General features: G+C 42.5%; 1 protein-coding gene across 2 annotated transcripts in view; it reads left to right on the forward strand.

Annotated features, from left to right (window-relative positions):
• LOC137305053 (cytochrome P450 2K1-like) overlaps positions 1-17,830 on the forward strand; it is a 29,662-nt gene that overhangs the window by 600 nt on the left and 11,232 nt on the right. Inside the window, exons 2-5 of one of the 2 annotated variants that reach the window (XM_067973825.1) lie at positions 1,358-1,520; positions 4,294-4,443; positions 9,941-10,101; positions 12,988-13,161. In XM_067973825.1, coding sequence (XP_067829926.1) covers positions 1,358-1,520; positions 4,294-4,443; positions 9,941-10,101; positions 12,988-13,161 — 648 coding nt within the window. The remainder of the gene's footprint in view (positions 1-1,357; positions 1,521-4,293; positions 4,444-9,940; positions 10,102-12,987; positions 13,162-17,830) is intronic. The other variant, XM_067973826.1, reaches the window with a different exon arrangement.

Here is a 17,830-nt window from a genome sequence, read left to right on the forward strand (position 1 = left end):
GAAGGAGCGAGGTGTATCAGGACACGATGGGCCGAAGGGCCTCTATCCGTGCTGTATAACTCTATGACTCTATGACTGGAAAGGGGCCGCTCAGCAGATCTATCCGGGGAGTGGAGGGACCTGTGGGCTGGTGCCATTACACTAATGACTGGCTGGTGATTTGAACATGTAGCGTTGCTCTATTGAATCCACTTTAATTCTTTTCACAATGTTGCTGGTTTTCGTTCACCGTTCACACTAACCAGTTAAAATAAATCTGTGGAGAAAGAAAGAGTTAGCCTTTCAGGTCAATGACCTTTCGTCAGAACTGGAAGAAGTTGAAGATTGAAGAGTTTTGAAGCAAGTACAGAGTCGGGGAAAGTGTGTATGGGTGGTGGGGGGAATGGGGGATAGGGATAGTGGGGGAAAGAACAAAAGGGAAGGTCTGTGATAGGGTGCCAGGCTGGAGTGATGAAATGCAAGCCATTGGTGCAAGGCAAGGAGGGTGGAAATAGGACAAGTAAAGAAAGAAAAGATTGGTCTAGAGGAGCTGTAAACGGCAACAGCAGAACCATTACCAGCACCTGCTGACCGAAAAAATGGGAGCAGTGGTTCTGATCTGAAGTTATTGAAATCAGTGTTGAGTCCGGAAGGTTGTAAAGTGTCTAAATGAAAGATGAGGTGCTGTTCCTCGAGCTTACATTGAGCTTCATTAGAACAGTGTAAGAGGCCGAGGTCAGAGAGGACAGAGTGGGAATGGGAGGGGGAATTAAAATGGCAAGTGACCAGCAGGTCAGGGTCACACTTGTGGACTGAGCAGAGATGTTCAGCAAATCGATCACCCAATCTGCGTTTGGTCTGCTCAGTGTGGAGAGGAATTTAAGGAATCTTACAACACCAGGTTATAGTCCAACTGTTTCTTTTGAAAATCACAAGCTTTCGGAGGCTTTCTCCTTCGTCAGGAGGCTTTCTCTTTCACCTGACGAAGGAGAAAGCCTCCGAAAGCTTGTGATTTTCAAATAAAACAGTTGCACTATAACCTGGTGTTGTAAGATTTCTAACATTTGTCAACCCCAGTCCATCACCGGCATTTCCACATCAGTGTAGAGGAGACTGCATTGTGAGCAGTGAATACAGTTTAATAAATTGAAAGTACAAGTAAATCACTGTTTCACCTGGAAGGAGTGTTTGGGGCCCTGGACGGTGAGAAGGGAGGAGATGAAGGGGCAAAGAGAGACCAGTTTGAGGATCTATTCTTTCCCATTGAACTTTATTTGTTAATTTTTAAGGCCAATTTTCTGTTTTCCCTGGCATGTGTTTGGGAATGGCTCACTAAAAATTAAACTTAAATCTAATTAAACAAATCTTTCTTTGTTAGCTCTCAGAGAAATATGGAACTGTATTTTCAGTTCAGTTCGGGCCGCAGAAAGCTGTGATTCTGACCGGCTACGACACAGTGAGAGACGCTCTTGTGAATCATGCGGATCAATTCACCGGGAGGCCGCACGTACCGATATTTGACGAAATTACATTTCGACGCGGTAATTTGACATTTTAATCCACTTTCTCCTGTGTATGTTTGTCCTGTTGGTTTCCTTCCTGTTATTACTGAACATTGAAGAATGCGTCGTATGTCCCAGTCTTAAGTTACGCCTCAGCAGCGTCTCTCGGGGCCACCTGCGAGTTCGGAGCACCGATTCCAATCCAGCTGGAATTTCATCAATAACAGTTTTTTTTTTGATGTGGAGATGCCGGTGATGGACTGGGGTGGACAAATATAAGGAATCTTACAACACCAGGTTATAGTCCAACAATTTTATTTGAAAATCACCAGCTTTCGGAGATTATCCCCTTCGTCAGGTGAGTGAGTGAATGAGAGGTTCTCAAATCGCATATCTTATATTAGGCTGGGACACGATCACACCAATCAAAAGGTGTCATTGGTGTTCAGACTTCTTTTGACAGGAGCTCGGTTCCCCATTCCCAACATTCCTGGGCTAAGCCGCAATCCGTCTGCCACCCACTCCCTCTACAACCGGGCTCCACATCAGCACCGGTTCAGTCGGTAACGCTCTCGCTCCTGGTCAATCCGGAGATTGTGAGCTGGAGCCTGTTACTGGAGTTCAGCCCTTCGCCGAGGTGCAGCACTGTGGGGGGTGTCACTTCACTGGACCTGCCGTCTTTGTTAAGATGTTAAACCCATTTGCTTGTTCAGTTGGCTGGGATTTGAAGAAGAGGTTCTCCCAATGTCTTTACCAATATTTCTCCTTCAAGAAATCAGACATCAAAAAGCTCGGGTCAATTGTCGAATATCAATTAACCTCTCGCTGTTTGTGGGAGTTTCTGTGATCAGAATGTCTCCAATATTGGCCTAAAATAATAACAGTCACTGCTCTTCAATTGTCTTTCGTGCTGTGAGATGATTTGGGGCATGAAAAAAATGCATTATCCAGTTGCACTGCTCTCCAATGATCTCAACTCTCAATGATCACCCGCCCCAGCCTCCAGTCTCTCCTTCCCGAATACTGAAACCAGATGAACCCCCTCTCCCTGTCATTCCAAACTCCCACTGGGCTTTCTCCTTTGATAGACAAGGCTTTAGCAACACAAACATTGAAAATTGAAGCAAAACATTAACCAAATCTATGCCAAGGGTGATGGTCGGGCCTCGGAGTATTATCTCTGGAGCACAATCAATCAGAGGTTAATGGCCTTATCTCGATCACTTTGTGTTCTTTGCTTTGGAACTAAAGAGAAATCACAGCGATTTCTATCTTGTAGAATGTTCTTTCCTCAGCAGATTAAATACATTCGAGAGTACAATTTACGAGTAAATGGGAGTCATTTTAACTTTGGACGACAGTGTAAGCTTCAATGGAAAACTCGGGAGAGGTTACAAGGAGTGGCCAATTCGATATCGCCTGTTTTGCACTATTACAAAATGACTTTGAAATTCATAGTAAGACTACACACAAATCATTGGAAGGAGTGAGTGGACAAGTGAATTTCTTTGCACTGCACACCATACCTCCATTACCAGTATATAGTATCATGTCTGGTACAGCACAGGAGGAGGCCATTCGGCCCATCGTGCCTGTGCCGGCTCTTTGAAAATGAAATAAAAAGCTCCGAAAATTCAATTTATTGAAAAAACTGCCAATGATGGTGAAACACAAACACATCGACATAACACCAGTCTCTGAATACCAGACACCATGGAATAGTGATGGAAATGTAAAGTCTTGCAAACTTTCCATGGCCTTTATAAACCTAACACCACAGCACCAACAATTCTTGTAGGACTTTAAATATTAGTATTGCTCGAACATGAGAATTATTGTTAAAAAAAATTACAGTCATCTTCATGTGAAACATTCATGCTGGTCAGTGCTAGATTGTCAAACCTAGTTCCTTAGTGTGTTGCCTCATTCTATTCTGGGACCCTCTAACAAATGAACTGATAAAGCTCAAGTCAAGTTTTAAGGTAATTGGTAAAAGGGGAAATGAGGAGATTTTTTTTAAGGCAAGTTGTTATGATCTGGAATGTGCTGCCTGAGAGTGCGGTGGAAGCAGGCACAATAATAACTTTCAAAGGGAGAATTGGCCATACACTTGAAAAGGAAAAACATTCTCATCAATGGGCCGAATGGCCTCCTTCTGTGCCTTGAGATCCTATCATTCCAAGTGATTTGTCTACTCCCTCCCTATATTCAACAAATGCCATTCGGAAGGGCAATGGAGATCTGGGGCCTGAACAATGTTGCAGCTGAAGAATGAAAATGACTTACATTTACTTAGACTGATTGATTGATTCCTGGGATGAGGGGGTTGTCCTATGAGGAGAGGTTGAGTAGAATGGGCCTATATTCTCTGGAGTTCAGAAGACTGAGAGGTGATCTCATTGAAATGTATAAAATTCTTAGAGGGCTTGACAGGGTAGATGCTGAGAGGCTGTTTCCCCTGCCTGGAGAGTCTAGAAGTAGGGGGTATAGTCTCAGGGTAAGGGGTGGGCAATTTAGGACTGAGATGATGTGAAATTTCTTCACTCAGAGGGTGGTGAATCTGAGGGCTGTAGATGCTAGCCGTTGAGTATATTCAAAGCTGAGATCGATAGATTTTGGACTCTAATGGTATCAAGGGATATGGGGATCAGGCGGGAAAGTGGAGTTGAGATCAAAGATCAGCCATGATCTTATTAAATTGCAGAGCAGGCTCGACAGGACATATGACCTACTCCTGCTCCTATTTCTTATGTTCTTATGTAGACGCCCATTAAATAAAATATTTGATCAGCTGTTTATGTGTCACTTTCAGGTGTTATATTCAGCGAGGGGAAGCAATGGCAAGACACACGAAAGTTTGTGATATCAACTCTCCGTGGCTTTGGGATGGGCAAGAAATCGATTGAAGACAAGATTATTGAAGAAGCCAATTTATTGGTAAATGTGTTTGAGAGTCATAAAGGTGAGAGCTTTGTATGTGAGACACAGGAAATATGATTAATAATTCAACTGAAATTCTCATGTGTGCTAATGATTCTCACTTGAATAAAATGGAACTTTCTTAAATTGCATTAAGACAAATAAGTTGATGGAGTAAACTTTTAACTTGCTGAAACCCTCATCCATGCCTTTGTTACCTCCAGGCTAGACTATTCCTGTCTGGCCTCCCGTCTTCCACCCTCCATAAACTTCAGCTCATCCAAATCTCTGCTGCCTGTATCCTAACTCACACCAAGTCCCATTCTCCCATCACCCCTGTGGTCGCTGACCTACATTGGCTCCTGGTCTGGGAATGACTTGATATTAAGATTCTCATCCTTCTGTTCAAATCCCTCCATGGGCTCGCCCCCTCCCGATCTCTGTAACCTCCTCCAGCCAACACAACCCTCTGAGATCTCTGCACTCCTCCAATTCTGGCCACTTGAGCATCCCCGATTTTAATCGCTCCACCACTGGCGGCCGTGCCTTCAGCTGCATGGGCCCTAAGCTCTGGAATTCCCTCCCTAAACCTCTCCACCTCTCTATCTTCCTTTAAGACACTCCTTGAATCTTATCTCTTTGACTGAGCTTTTGGTCACCTGTCCTAATATCTCCTTATGTGGCTCAGTGTCAAATTTTGTATGACAATCGCTCCTGTGAAGCACCTTGGGATGTTTTACTACTTCAAAGGCGCTATATAAATGCAAGTTGTTGTTATCACCCCGATGTAACACTGATGTTACGGATCTACCAGCCATTATAGAAACCAACAGATTTTTATTTCCATCAATGTCAATGAAAATGAAAATCAGATCAGTTTCATGACGTGTGGTCAATCTGACAGGCAAGTTTCATGCCCATGCAGCAAATTGAAAAACTACCCCAAGATTTCTTGGATTCATCAAAATGGTAACAGGAATAGAAGGCTTTAGGTGTAAGGTAGACCAGAAAACATGGGGTTCTCTTTACTTGAACAAAGTAGGATAAGAGGAAAACAAATAGAGGTGTTCTAAATTCTGAGAGGTTTTGCAGCAGCAGCTCTTCTGCCCATTTTATACCGAGCATGATTTTCACTTCCATGGAAGTCAATGGAAACAATTATTGGGTGGTTTATGAAATGGTGTCTGATCCGAGACTGCCTGGTTTTTGCCACTTGGTAAATGTGAAAATTTACTATGGTTCTCTTCAATGCCCTTCTTATTATAGTATTATAATAGGTACAGCACAGGAGGAGGCCATTCGGCCCATCGTGCCTGTGCCGGCTCTTTGAAAGAGCCATCCAATTAGTCCCATTCCACTGCTCTTTCCCCATAGACCTGTAAATGTTTTCCCTTTAAGTATTTATCTAATTCCCTTTTGAAAGTTATTATTGAATCTGTTTCCACCACTCTTTTAGGCAGCGCATTCCAGATCATAACAACTCGCTGCATAAAAAAAAATGTTTCCTCATATAAAGGGCAAAGAGCGGGAGGAATCTTTTAAGTGTGTTCAGGAGAACTTTCTTGACCAGTACGTTTCCAGCCCAACGAGGAAGGAGACGTTGCTGGATCTGGTTTTGGGGAATGAAGCGGGCCAAGAGGAGCAAATGTCAGTGGGGGAGCATTTAGGGAACAGCGATCATAGTATCATAAGGTTTAGAATAGCTATGGAAAAGGACACAGACCACTCTAAAGTAAAAATACTCAGTTGGAGGAGGGCCAATTTCAATGGGATGAGAACAGATCTGGCCCGGGTAAATTGGAATCAAAGATTGGCAGGCAAAACTGTACTTGAACAGTGGGTGGCCTTTAAAAAGGAGATGGTTCAGGTACAGTCTAGGCACATTCCCAGGAGGGTGAAAGGTAAGGCAACTAAAGCCAGAGCTCCCTGGATGACAAAAGATAGAGAGAGTAAGATGAAGCAGAAAAAAGGTGCATATGACAGATGTCAGGTTGATTACACAAGTGAGAGCCAGGGTGAATATAGAAAATTCAGAGGGGAAGTGAAAAAGGAAATAAGAGGGGCAAAGAGAGAGTATGAGAATAGATTTTGCAACCAATATAAAAAGGAATCCAAAATTCTTCTATAGGCATGTAAACAGTAAACGGGTAGTAAGAGGAGGGGTGGGGCCGATCAGGGACCAAAAAGGAGATCTACTCATGGAGGCAGAGATATGACCGTGGTAAGAAATGAGTACTTTGCATCTGTCTTTATCAAGGAAAAAGATGCTGCCAGAGTCTCAGTGAAGGAAAATGTAGTTCAGATACTGGATGGGCTAAAAATTGATAAAGAGGAGGTACTAGACAGGCTAGCTGTACTTAAAGTAGATAAGTCACCCGGTCCGGATGGGATGCATCCTAGGTTGCTGAGGGAAGTAAGGATGGAAATTGCAGAGGTACTGGCCATAATCTTCCAAACATCCGTAGATACAGGGGTGGTGCCAGAGGTCTGGAGAATTGTGAATGTTACACCCTTGTTCAAAAAAGGGTGTAAGGATAAACCCAGCAACTACAGGCCAGTCAGTTTAACCTCGGTGGTGGGCAAACTTTTAGAAACAATAATCCAGGACAGAATTTGCAGTCACTTGGACAAGTGTGGATTGATTAGGGAAAGCCAGCATGATTGTTAAAGGCAAATCGTGTTTAACTAACTTGATAAGAGTTTTTTGATGAAGTAACAGAGAAGGTAGATGAGGGCAATGCAGTTGATGTGGTGTATATGGACTTTCAAAAGGCATTTGATGCAGTGCCAGAATAAGCTTGTCATCAAGATTGATGCCCATGGAATAAAAGGGGCAGTGACAGCTTGGATACAGAATTGGCTAAGGGACAGGAAACAGAGAGTAGTGGTGAACGGTTGTTTTTCGGACTGGAGGGAGGTGTACAGTGGTGTTCCCCAGGGGTCGGTGCTGGGACCACTGCTTTTGTTGATATATATTAATGACTTGGACTTGGGAGTACAGGGCACAATTTCAAAATTTGCTGATGACATGAAACCTGAAGTGTAGTGAACAGTGAGGAGGATAGTGATAGATTTCAAGAGGATATAGACAGTCTGGTGGACACGTGGCAGATGAAATTTAACACAGAAAAATGCGAGGTGATACATTTTGGTAGGAAGAACGAGGACAGGCAATATAAACTCAAGGGCACAATTTTAAAAGGGGTAGAGGAACAGAAAGATCTGGGGGTATATGTACACAAATCATTGAACGTGGCGGGGCAGGTTGAGAAAGCAGTTAAAAAAGCATACGGGATCCTGGGCTTTTTAAATAGAGGCATAGAGTACAAAAGCAAGGAAGTCATGATGAACCTTTATAAAACACTGGTTCGGCCACAACTGGAGTATTGTGTCCAGTTCTGGGTACCGCACTTTAGGAAAGATGTGAAGGCCTTAGAGAGAGTGGAGAAGAGATTTACTGGAATGATACCAGGGATGAGGGACTTTAGTAACGTGGATAGACTGGAGAAGCTGGAGTTGTTCTCCTTGGAACAGAGAAGGTTGCGAGGAGATTTGATCGAGGTATTCAAAATCATGAAGGATCTAGACAGAGTAGATAGGGAGAAACTGTTCTCATTGGCGGAAGGGTGAAGAACCAGAGGACATGGATTTAAGGTGATTGGCAAAAGAACCAAAGGTGACATGAGGAAAAACTTTTTTACACAGCGAGTGGTTAGGATCTGGAATGCACTGCCCGAGGGGGTGGTGGAGGCAGGTTCAATCATGGCCTTCAAAAGGGAACTGGATAAGTACTTGAAAGGAAAAAAATTGCAGGGCTATGGGGATAGGGCGGGGGAGTGGGACTATCTGGATTGCTCTTGCGTAGAGCCAGCATGGACTCGATGGGCGGAATGGCTGTAACCTTTCTATGATTCTATGTCGCCTCTGGCTCTTTTGTCTCACACCTTCAATCTGTGTCCTCTGGTTACCCATCCTTTTGACTCTGGAAACAGTTTCTACTTATTTACTCGTTCAAAACCATTCATGATTTTGAACATCTGTATCAAATCACCCCTCAACCTTCTCTGCTTTAAGGGGAACAATCCCAGCTTCTCCAGTCTCTCCACATACACTGAAGTCCCTCATCCCTGGTACCATTCTAGTAAATCTCTTTTGCACCCTCTCTGAGGCCTTCACATCCTTCCTAAAGTGTGATGCATCCAGGTCATTAATATATACCAAAAAGAGCAGTGGTCCTAATACTCACCCCTGGGGAGCACAACTGTATATTTCCCTCCAGTCTGAAAAACAAACATTCACCAGTACTCTCTGCTTTCTGCCCCATAGTCAAATTCATATCCACGCTGCCACTGTCCCTTTAATCCAGTGCATTTTAAATTTGCTTGCATGTATATTATGTGGTACTTTATGAAATGCCTTTTGAAATTCCATATACAGAACATCAACCGCACTGCCCCCATCAACCCTCTCCGTTACTTCATCAATGAACTCAACGACTTTCGTTTAACGAACCGTGCTGACTTTCATTTATTAACCCATACATTTTCAAGTGCCAATTAATTTTGTCCTGGATTACTGGGCCAGAACATGCGCAGAGCAGCGAGGCAACAATCGCTGCAGCTCCTGCAAAATAAATTTATGAACGACTTACTGCGGGCTCTGTGGCGCGACTTGTGTGATTTTGAACTTCTAAAGAATTGTGCGCAATCAACCCAGCCCCTGAACAGCGTCGGTTGATTTGCATCGAACAGTCCGTGCGAATAGAAGACACGCCCACAAAAACTGTCAGGAAGAGAAGTCCCGCTCACAAGGAGACAAGCAGACTTCATTCATTTAAAGTTAGTATTCTGGAAGGCCTTGTAAACAAAAACTTTATTTTTTAAAAATAAAAAGCCAACGATAAATTAGAGACAGAAGGAAAAAAGTAAAAAAAATCATTTTTAATTTTTTTAAATGACCAAAAACTATTAAAATAAGGAGTAATATGAGACTCCATGTTTTTAAAGTTTAATTTTGAATTGTTTGGCAGTCATAAAGAGTTATATTGAGCTCTCCGTTATTTCAGGAACAATGTCTGCCCCATTATTTCTAAAAGTTTCCCCAACACCACTTATATTCCTTCGTCTTGGGCAGTAATGCAAAAACGGGCCGCACTGCTCGTTTTGCCCGACCGCCCAAAACAAATTTCACGCCCCTGGTCCGACATATTTTTCCTTTTCTATTGGATACGTCGAAATGAAAACTCACCACATTATCTTTCACTCTAAACCATTACTTCCAAGGACATTAAAACTGCTCTGCTCTCACCTGCCTGTTTCTTTTTCTTCCTCTTACAATCTTCAAGCTTTTAAACTCAAAAGTTTGCATCAGCGAATCGCTGCTTCCTGCTTTACCTCAGTTCTTCTCAAGTTTGGTGACATCCTGAGTTAGTAACCTTGCTGTTTGACTAACTTGTGAATTTTTTGAAAAATAAATAATGCTTTAAATATTATTGAAATTTATAGTCTTAGTTGTATGTTGTATGATGTGCTCATTAACAGGTCAGCCCTTTGATACAACACGTATCGTGAACTCCGCTACGAGCAACATCATCTGCTCAATCATGTTTGGAGACCGCTTTGATTATGATGATGAAACATTTATCGGCCTAACAAGCATGGTCAATGAAAACATTCGACTGATTGGATCAGCTACCGTACAGGTCTTTATATATTACTGTAGTATGGTTGACTCTTTAGATCACTTGCATAAATCTCGTATACACAGAGATTCCCTCAACTGACCATTACAGGCTGAGAATATCTTTTTTAACATTGGCAAGGTGTGTTTTGGTGATATGTGTTAAGGTATGAGGGCGGGAGGGGGGCTCGCATGGATTGGATTCTTGTGAAAACATGTTCTCGGAGAAGATACACGTGGCAAAAGTCAACTTGGTGCAACGCTGAAATTGTTACAAGTGTTATTATGTTTCTGAACGTTTTTAGAATCAGGAATGTTATGGCAAAGAAAGAGGCCGCCCAGCCCATGGGGATAGAAATCTGTCCTGGATGGGAGTGCAAAGCAGGCGGGATTGTTTAGGCCGCCTGTTATATGCCCGCCCGATATCCAATCCCATTGATTCACCAGCGCCCGTTTTGTGCTATTGTCCGAGACGGTTTTCACCGCCCTTCGTTCTTAAATTTGTTCCCTGTGGTTGCTGTCTCATTCAGCAAGAGAAACAAACTATCACAAATTTCTACATAATAACACTTTATAAAATACTGAGCTGTAATCCCTCATTTATGGCAACATTCTAATAAAAATTCAATTCACACACTGGCATCTGCCTGAGTAAATTTATGGAAGGAATGTACCAGGACCCTACAACACACCCGCTGCTCCATTTTGCCCCATTTTTAACATAAACCGCCCGGTGGGAACGGGGCAGGTTTGGGTCAGGTGCCCATTTTGCACCCCTCAATTTTAACCTTTGGTCATAGGAATATGGGGAATAGGAGCAGGAGTAGGCTATACGGCCCCTCGAGCCTGCTCCGCCATTCAATCAGATCATGGCTGATCTTCGACCTCAACTCCACTTTCCTGCCCGATCCCCATATCCCTTGATTCCCCTAGAGTCCAAAAATCTATTGATCTCAGCCTTGAATATATTCAATGAATCAGCATCCACAGCCCACTGGGGTAGAGAATTCCAAAGATTCACAACCCTCTGAGTGAAGGAATTCCTCCTCATCTCAGTCTTAAATGGCCGATCCCTTATCCTGAGATGATCCCTCCTAGTTTTAGACTCTCCAGCCATGGGGGAAATAATCTCTCAGCGTCTACCCTGTCAAGCCCCCTCAGAATCTTATATGTTTCAATGAAATCACCTCTCATCCTTCTAAACTCCAGAGAGTATGGGCCCATTCTACTCAACCTCTCTTCATTGGACAACCCTCTCATCCCAGGAATCAATCTAGTGAACCTTTATTGCACCGCCTCTGAGGCAAGTATATCCTTCCTTAGATAAGGAGACAAACTGTACGCAGTGCTCCAGGTGAGGTCTCACCAAAGCCCTGTACAATTGTAGTAAGTCTTCCTTACTCTTGTACTCCAACCCCCTTGCAATAAAGGCCAACATGCCATTTGCCATCCTAATTGCCTGTTGTACCTGCATGCTAACTTTCGGTGTTTTTTGTACCAGGACACCCAAATCTCTCTGAACACCAATATTTAATAGTTTCTCACCATTTAAAAAATATTCTGTTTTTCCATTCTTCCTACCAAAGTGAATAACCTCACATTTCCCCACATTATACTCCGTCTGTCACCTTATTACCCAATCACTTAATCTGTCGATATCCGTTTGCAGACTCTTTGTGTCCTCCTCACAGCTTACTTTCCCACCTAGCTTTGTATCATCAGCAAACTTGGATACATTACAATCGGTCCCTTCATCCATGTCATTAATATAGATTGTAAATAGCTGAGGCCCAAGCACCGATCCTTGCGGCACCCCACTAGTACAAGCCTGACAATCTGAGAATTACGTGTTTATCCCCTACTCTCTGTTTTCTGTCTGTTAACCAATCTTCTATCCATGCTAATATATTACCCCCAACCCCATGAGCCCTTAACTTGCATAACAAGCATTTATGTGGCACCTTATCGAATACCTATTGGAAATCCAAATATACTACATCCACTGGTTCCCCTTTATCTACCCTGCCAGTTACATCCTCAAAAAGTTCTAATAAATTTGTCAAATATGATTTCCCTTTCATAAAATCATGTTGACTCTGCCTAATCATATTACGATTTTCTAGGTGCCCTGTTACCACTTCCTTTAATAATGGATTCCAGCATTTTCCCGATGGCCGATGTCAGGCTAACTGGCCTGCAGTTCCCTGTTTTCTCTCTCCCTCCTTTCTTGAATAGCGGGGTTACATTTGCTACCTTCCAATCCATTGGGACCATTCTAGAATCTAGAGAATTTTGGAAGATCACAACCAATGCAGCCACTATCTCTGCAGCCACCTCTTTTAGAACCCTAGGATGTCGGCCATCAGGTCCAGGGGATTTGTCTGACATTAATTTAGTCCCATTAGTTTCTCCAGTACTTTTTCTTTACCAATATTAATTACTTTAAGTTCCTCACTCTCATTAGCCCCTAGGTTCCCCACTATTTCTGGTATTTTTTTGTGTCTTCTACTGTGAAGACAGATAAAAAAATATTTGTTCAAAGTCTCTGCCATTTCCTGATTCCCCATTATAATTTCTCCTGTCTCAGCCTCTAAGGGACCAAAGTTTACTTTCGCTAATCTCTTCCTTTTTACATACTTGTAGAAACTCTTACAATCTGTTTTTATATTTCTTGGTAGTGATTGTGTAAAGCAGGCGATATCGGATAGGCTGCCCGTAATAGATTATTGCCAAAAATTAAAATATCCCCAGTGGAAAAGGGAAATCAGTCGGGGGCCTGATGGGTGGCCAATCGGTTATCGTCCGTTTTACACCATCACCGAAAGTTACTTGTTACAGGGATTGAATGTAAATGAATCCACCGCTAAGGAATTGAAGGCCTGAGCTTGTTGTTTTTCTTCCAATTCAGCTCCACAATTTTTACCCATTTCTGGGATTTCTGATTCCGAATCACAAAACAATTATTAAAAATCTACAGAAGATACACAACACCTTTAATGATTTGTTGAAAGCAACCAAAGAAACACTGAGTGAGAACTGCATCTGGAGCCTCAGCGAGGCATTAATAATGAGACAACAACAGGTACAGTGACTCACCTTTGCTGCAGTAAAGGGAACGTTGGTAGATTTCTGACCTTGCATGCGGAAGTTGGTTTGTAGAATAAAAAAATGACTTTCATCCAGAGTTCTGAAGTCTGTTATTATATCACGTAATCCTATCACTCGTTAATTAAAAAAATCACCGCTGTGCAGCACAAAACGCCCATTGTGACCAGTTAACAAAAGTACTAACCTGCTTTCAGTGTGTTAATTACATGGTGCAGATGTTGATTGTGTCCATTGCATAACATTGGTGGTGCTTGGGTGTAAAAATATGGTTTAAAGCCAAGATTGGGCAATATCTCATCTCACATAGCTCACATAAAGTTCCCAAACATTTAATAAGAGGCCAGGTGTTAATAGGAGGGGAGCGAAGACCTGTCTCAGTGTGTGTGTGAACAAAGAGAGTTTATAAAAGACAAAGGCAATGCTGAAACTTCAGAACTAAGCACCCAAAGGTCATGAGGTAGCCGGTTTCTAGACGCCAGAATGTCAGAAGGTGGTTCATACCAAAATAAAATATGTGGTTGCTGAAGAAACCACCTATTGTAAACAATAGACATCGCAGGAGCCATGTTCAAAGCTGGGTACAAACTGTTTCTGCAGCAGAGATAAAGGGATAACGTAGCCACACTAACATAGTATAAACCATCCTTGGTGGTTTCTGAGTTCGCAAAGTGGGAAGGTTTACGACAATAAGACCATAAGAGATAGGAGCAGGAGTAGGCCATTCGGCCCCTCGAGCCTGCTCCGCCATTTAATGAGATCATGGCTGATCTGATTTTTACCTCAACTCCACTTTCCCGCCCTTTCCCCATATCCTTTGACTCCCTTGCTGATCAAAAATTTGTCTAACTCAGCCTTGAATGTATTCAATGACTCAGCCTCCACAGCTTTTTGGGGTAAAGAATTCCAAAGATTCACAACCTTCTGGGAGAAGAAATTCCTCCTCATTTCCATCTTAAATGGGCGACCCCTTATTCTGAGACTATGCCCCCTAGTTTTAGATTCCCCCATGAGGGGTAACATCCTCTCAGCATCTACCCTATCGAATCCCCTCAGAATCTTGTATGTTTCAATAACATCTCCTCTCATTCTTCTAAACTCCAATGAGTATAGACTCAACCCGTTCAATCTTTCCTCATAAGACAACCCTTCCATACCCGGAATCAACCTAGTGAACCTTCTCTGAACTGCCTCCAATGCAAGTATGTCCTTCCTTAAATAAGGGCACCAGAACTGTACCCAGTACTCCAGGTGTGGTCTCACCAGCATCCTGTACAGTTGTAGCATGACTTCCCTGCTTTTATACTCATTCATCCTAGAAATAAAGGCCAATATTCCGATTGCCTTCCAGATTACCTGCTGTACCTGTATGTTGACTTTTTGTGTTTCATGTACGAGGACACCCACATCCCTCTGTACCGCAGCATTTTGTAGTATTTCTCCATTCAAATAATATTTTGCTTTTTTATTTTTCCTCCCAAAGTGGATGACTTCACATTTTCCCACATTATATTCCATCTGCCAAATTTTTGCCCATTTGCTTGACCTGTCAATATCCCTTTGCAGACACTTTGTGTCCTCATTGCAACTTGCTTTTCCACCTATCTTTGTATCATCAGCAAATTTTGGCCACAAGACACTCTGTTCCTTCATCCAAGTCATTGATATATATTGTAAATAGTTGAGGCCCCAGCACTGAGCCCTGCAGCACCCCACTAGTTACAGATTGCTATTTTGAAAATGACTCTTTTATCCTGACTCTTTGTTTTCTGTTAGTTAGCCAATCCTCTATCCATGCCAGTATATTACCCCCAACACCATGAGCTCTTATCTTGTGCAGTAATCTTTTATGTGGCACCTTATCAAATGTCTTTTGGAAATCCAAATATACTGCATCCATTGGTTCCCCTTTATCCACCCTGCCCGTTACTTCCTCAAAATACTCTAATAAATTTGTCAGACATGATTTCCCCTTCATAAGACCATGTTGGCTCTCCTTGATTGTATTATGAGTCTCCAAATGTCCTGCTACTACTTCCTTAATAATGGATTCTAGCATTTTTCCAATGACAGATGTTAGGCTAACTGGTCTATAGTTACCTGATTTCTGTCTCACTCCCTTCTTGAATAGGGGTGTTACGTTTGAGGTTTTCCAATCCGCCGGGACCTTTCCAGAATCTGGTGAATTCTGGAATATTACAACCAATGCATCCACTATCTCTGTAGCCACTTCCTTTAAGACCCTCGGATGCAAGCCATCAGGTCCAGGGGACTTGTCAGCCTTTAGACCCATTAGTTTACCTAGTACTTTTTCTCTGGTGATAGTGATTGTTTTTAGTTCCTCCCTCCCCTTTGCCCCTTGATTTTCTACTATTATTGGTATGTTATTAGTGTCTTCTACTGTGAAGACAGATACAAAATATCTGTTCAATTCCTCTGCCATTTCCTTGTTTTCCATTATTATTTCCCCAGTCTCATCCTCTAAGGGACCAATGTTTACTTTAGCTACCCTCTCCCTTTTTATATACTTGTAGAAGCTTTTATTGTCAGTTTTTGTATTTCTTGCTAGTTTACTCTCATAATTTATTTTCTCTCTCTTTATTATTCTTTTAGTCATCCTTTGCTGGTTTTTAAGACCAGCATTTCTTATTTACCGAACAACGCAGTCAAATAGTATAAAGATGGGGCATGCTCCCTCCTAAACGTTAGAGCTCTCAAGAGGGGTCGGTCAGAAGTCCTTTGCCATAGGCAGTCTGTGGAGGCTAAGGCCTGATCTACCTATTAATTGCTTGTCATTAATGTAATCTGTAGACAGTTGTATTATAGCTATAGTACTTCTGGTTGTAATGTTGAAGACAGCTGAAGTGCAACTCTGGTGTAAGTCAATCTATTAAACTTGCTATTTTAGAATCACTGGGGCTAGAATCAAGCAGAAGTTATAGTTGCAACATATCTGCTAACAAATGCAGTCCCCGGGTGGGCACAAGTTTTAAAGGTTTGAGGTAGCTAGTCCGTGAGAGTACAAACCAAGGCGAGTGCACTGGATGGTATATGCTCGACAACCCACACGTACGTGGGGCTGTCGAGCATATACCAGTGGAGAATTGCAACTACAGGACAGCCAATTTAACCTTGGCGGTGGGGAAACTTTTAGAAACATTAATCTGGGACACAATTAACAGTCACTTGGACAAGTGTGGATTAATTAAGGAAAGCCAACACGGATATGTTAAAGGCAAATCGTGTTTAAATAACTTGAGTTTTTTGATGAGGTAACAAGAAGGGATGTTGAGGGCAATGCAGTTGATATAGTGTATATGGACTTCCAAAAGGCATTTGATAAAGTGCCACATAATAGGCTTGTCATCAAAGTTGAAGCCCATGGAATAAAAGGAGCAGTGGCAGCATGGATACAGGAAACAGAGAGTAGTGGTGAATGGTTGTTTTTCGGACTGGAGGGAGGTATACAGTGGTGTTCCCCAGGGGTCGGTGCTAGGACCACTGCTTTTCTTGATATATATTAATGACTTGGACTTGGGTATATAGGGCACAATTTCAAAATTTGCGGATGACACGAAACATGGAAGTGTAGTGAGGAGGATAGTGATAGACTTCAAAAGGACATAGACAGGCTGGTGGAATGGGCGGACACATGGCAGATGAAATTTAATGCAGAGAAGTGGGAAGTGATACATTTTGGTAAGAAGAACGAGGAGAGGTAATATAAACTAAAAGGGGTGCAGGAACAGAGAGGTCTGGGGGTATATCTGCACAAATCATTGAAGGTGGCGGGGCAGGTTGAGCTAACGGTTAAAAAAGCATATTGGATCCTGGGCTTTATAAATAGAGGCATAGAGTACAAAAGCAAGGAAGTCATGATGAACCTTTATAAAACACTGGTTCGGCCACAACTGGAGCATTGTGTCCAATTCTGGGCTCCGCACTTTAGGAAGGATGTGAAGGCCTTAGAGAGGGTGCAGAAGAGATTTAGTAGAATGATTCCAGCGATGAGGGACTTCAGTTACGTGGATAGACTGGAGAAGCTGGAGTTGTTCTCCTTGGAACAGAGGAGATTTGATCGAGGTATTCAAAATCATGAAGGGTCTGGACAGAGTAGAGAGAGAGAAACTGTTCCCATTGGCAGAAGGGTCAAGAACCAGAGGACATAGATTTAAAGTGATTGGCAAAAGAACCAAAGGTGACATGAGGAAAAACTTTTTTACACAGCGAGTGGTTGGGATCTGGAATGCACTGCCTGAGGGGGTGGTGGAGGCAGATTCAATCATGGCCTTCAAAAGTGAATTAGATAAGTACTTGAAGGGAAAAAATTTGCAGGATTATGGGGAAAGGGTGGGGCAGTGGGACCAGCTGGATTGCTCTTGCGGAGAGCCGGCATGGACTCGATGTCGAATGGCCTCCTTCCGTGCTGTAACCATTCTATGATCCTATATTATCAGTTCCAATTTCAGAAACAAATTATGTCCAGGTGTTGTCATTTTACAGTAGAGACAGAAGGGCCACCATTTCTTAATGGATTTCTCTCGTTACTGTCGCAACTATGGGTTGTTAATCCTTCAAAAATAACTTCCGCTTGATTATAGCCTGAGTGTTTATAAAATAGCCAGTTTAATAGGTTGAATTACAAC

The sequence above is a fragment of the Heptranchias perlo genome, chromosome 39 (assembly GCF_035084215.1).
Source record: "Heptranchias perlo isolate sHepPer1 chromosome 39, sHepPer1.hap1, whole genome shotgun sequence".
In the NCBI taxonomy this organism is placed as follows: domain Eukaryota; kingdom Metazoa; phylum Chordata; class Chondrichthyes; order Hexanchiformes; family Hexanchidae; genus Heptranchias; species Heptranchias perlo.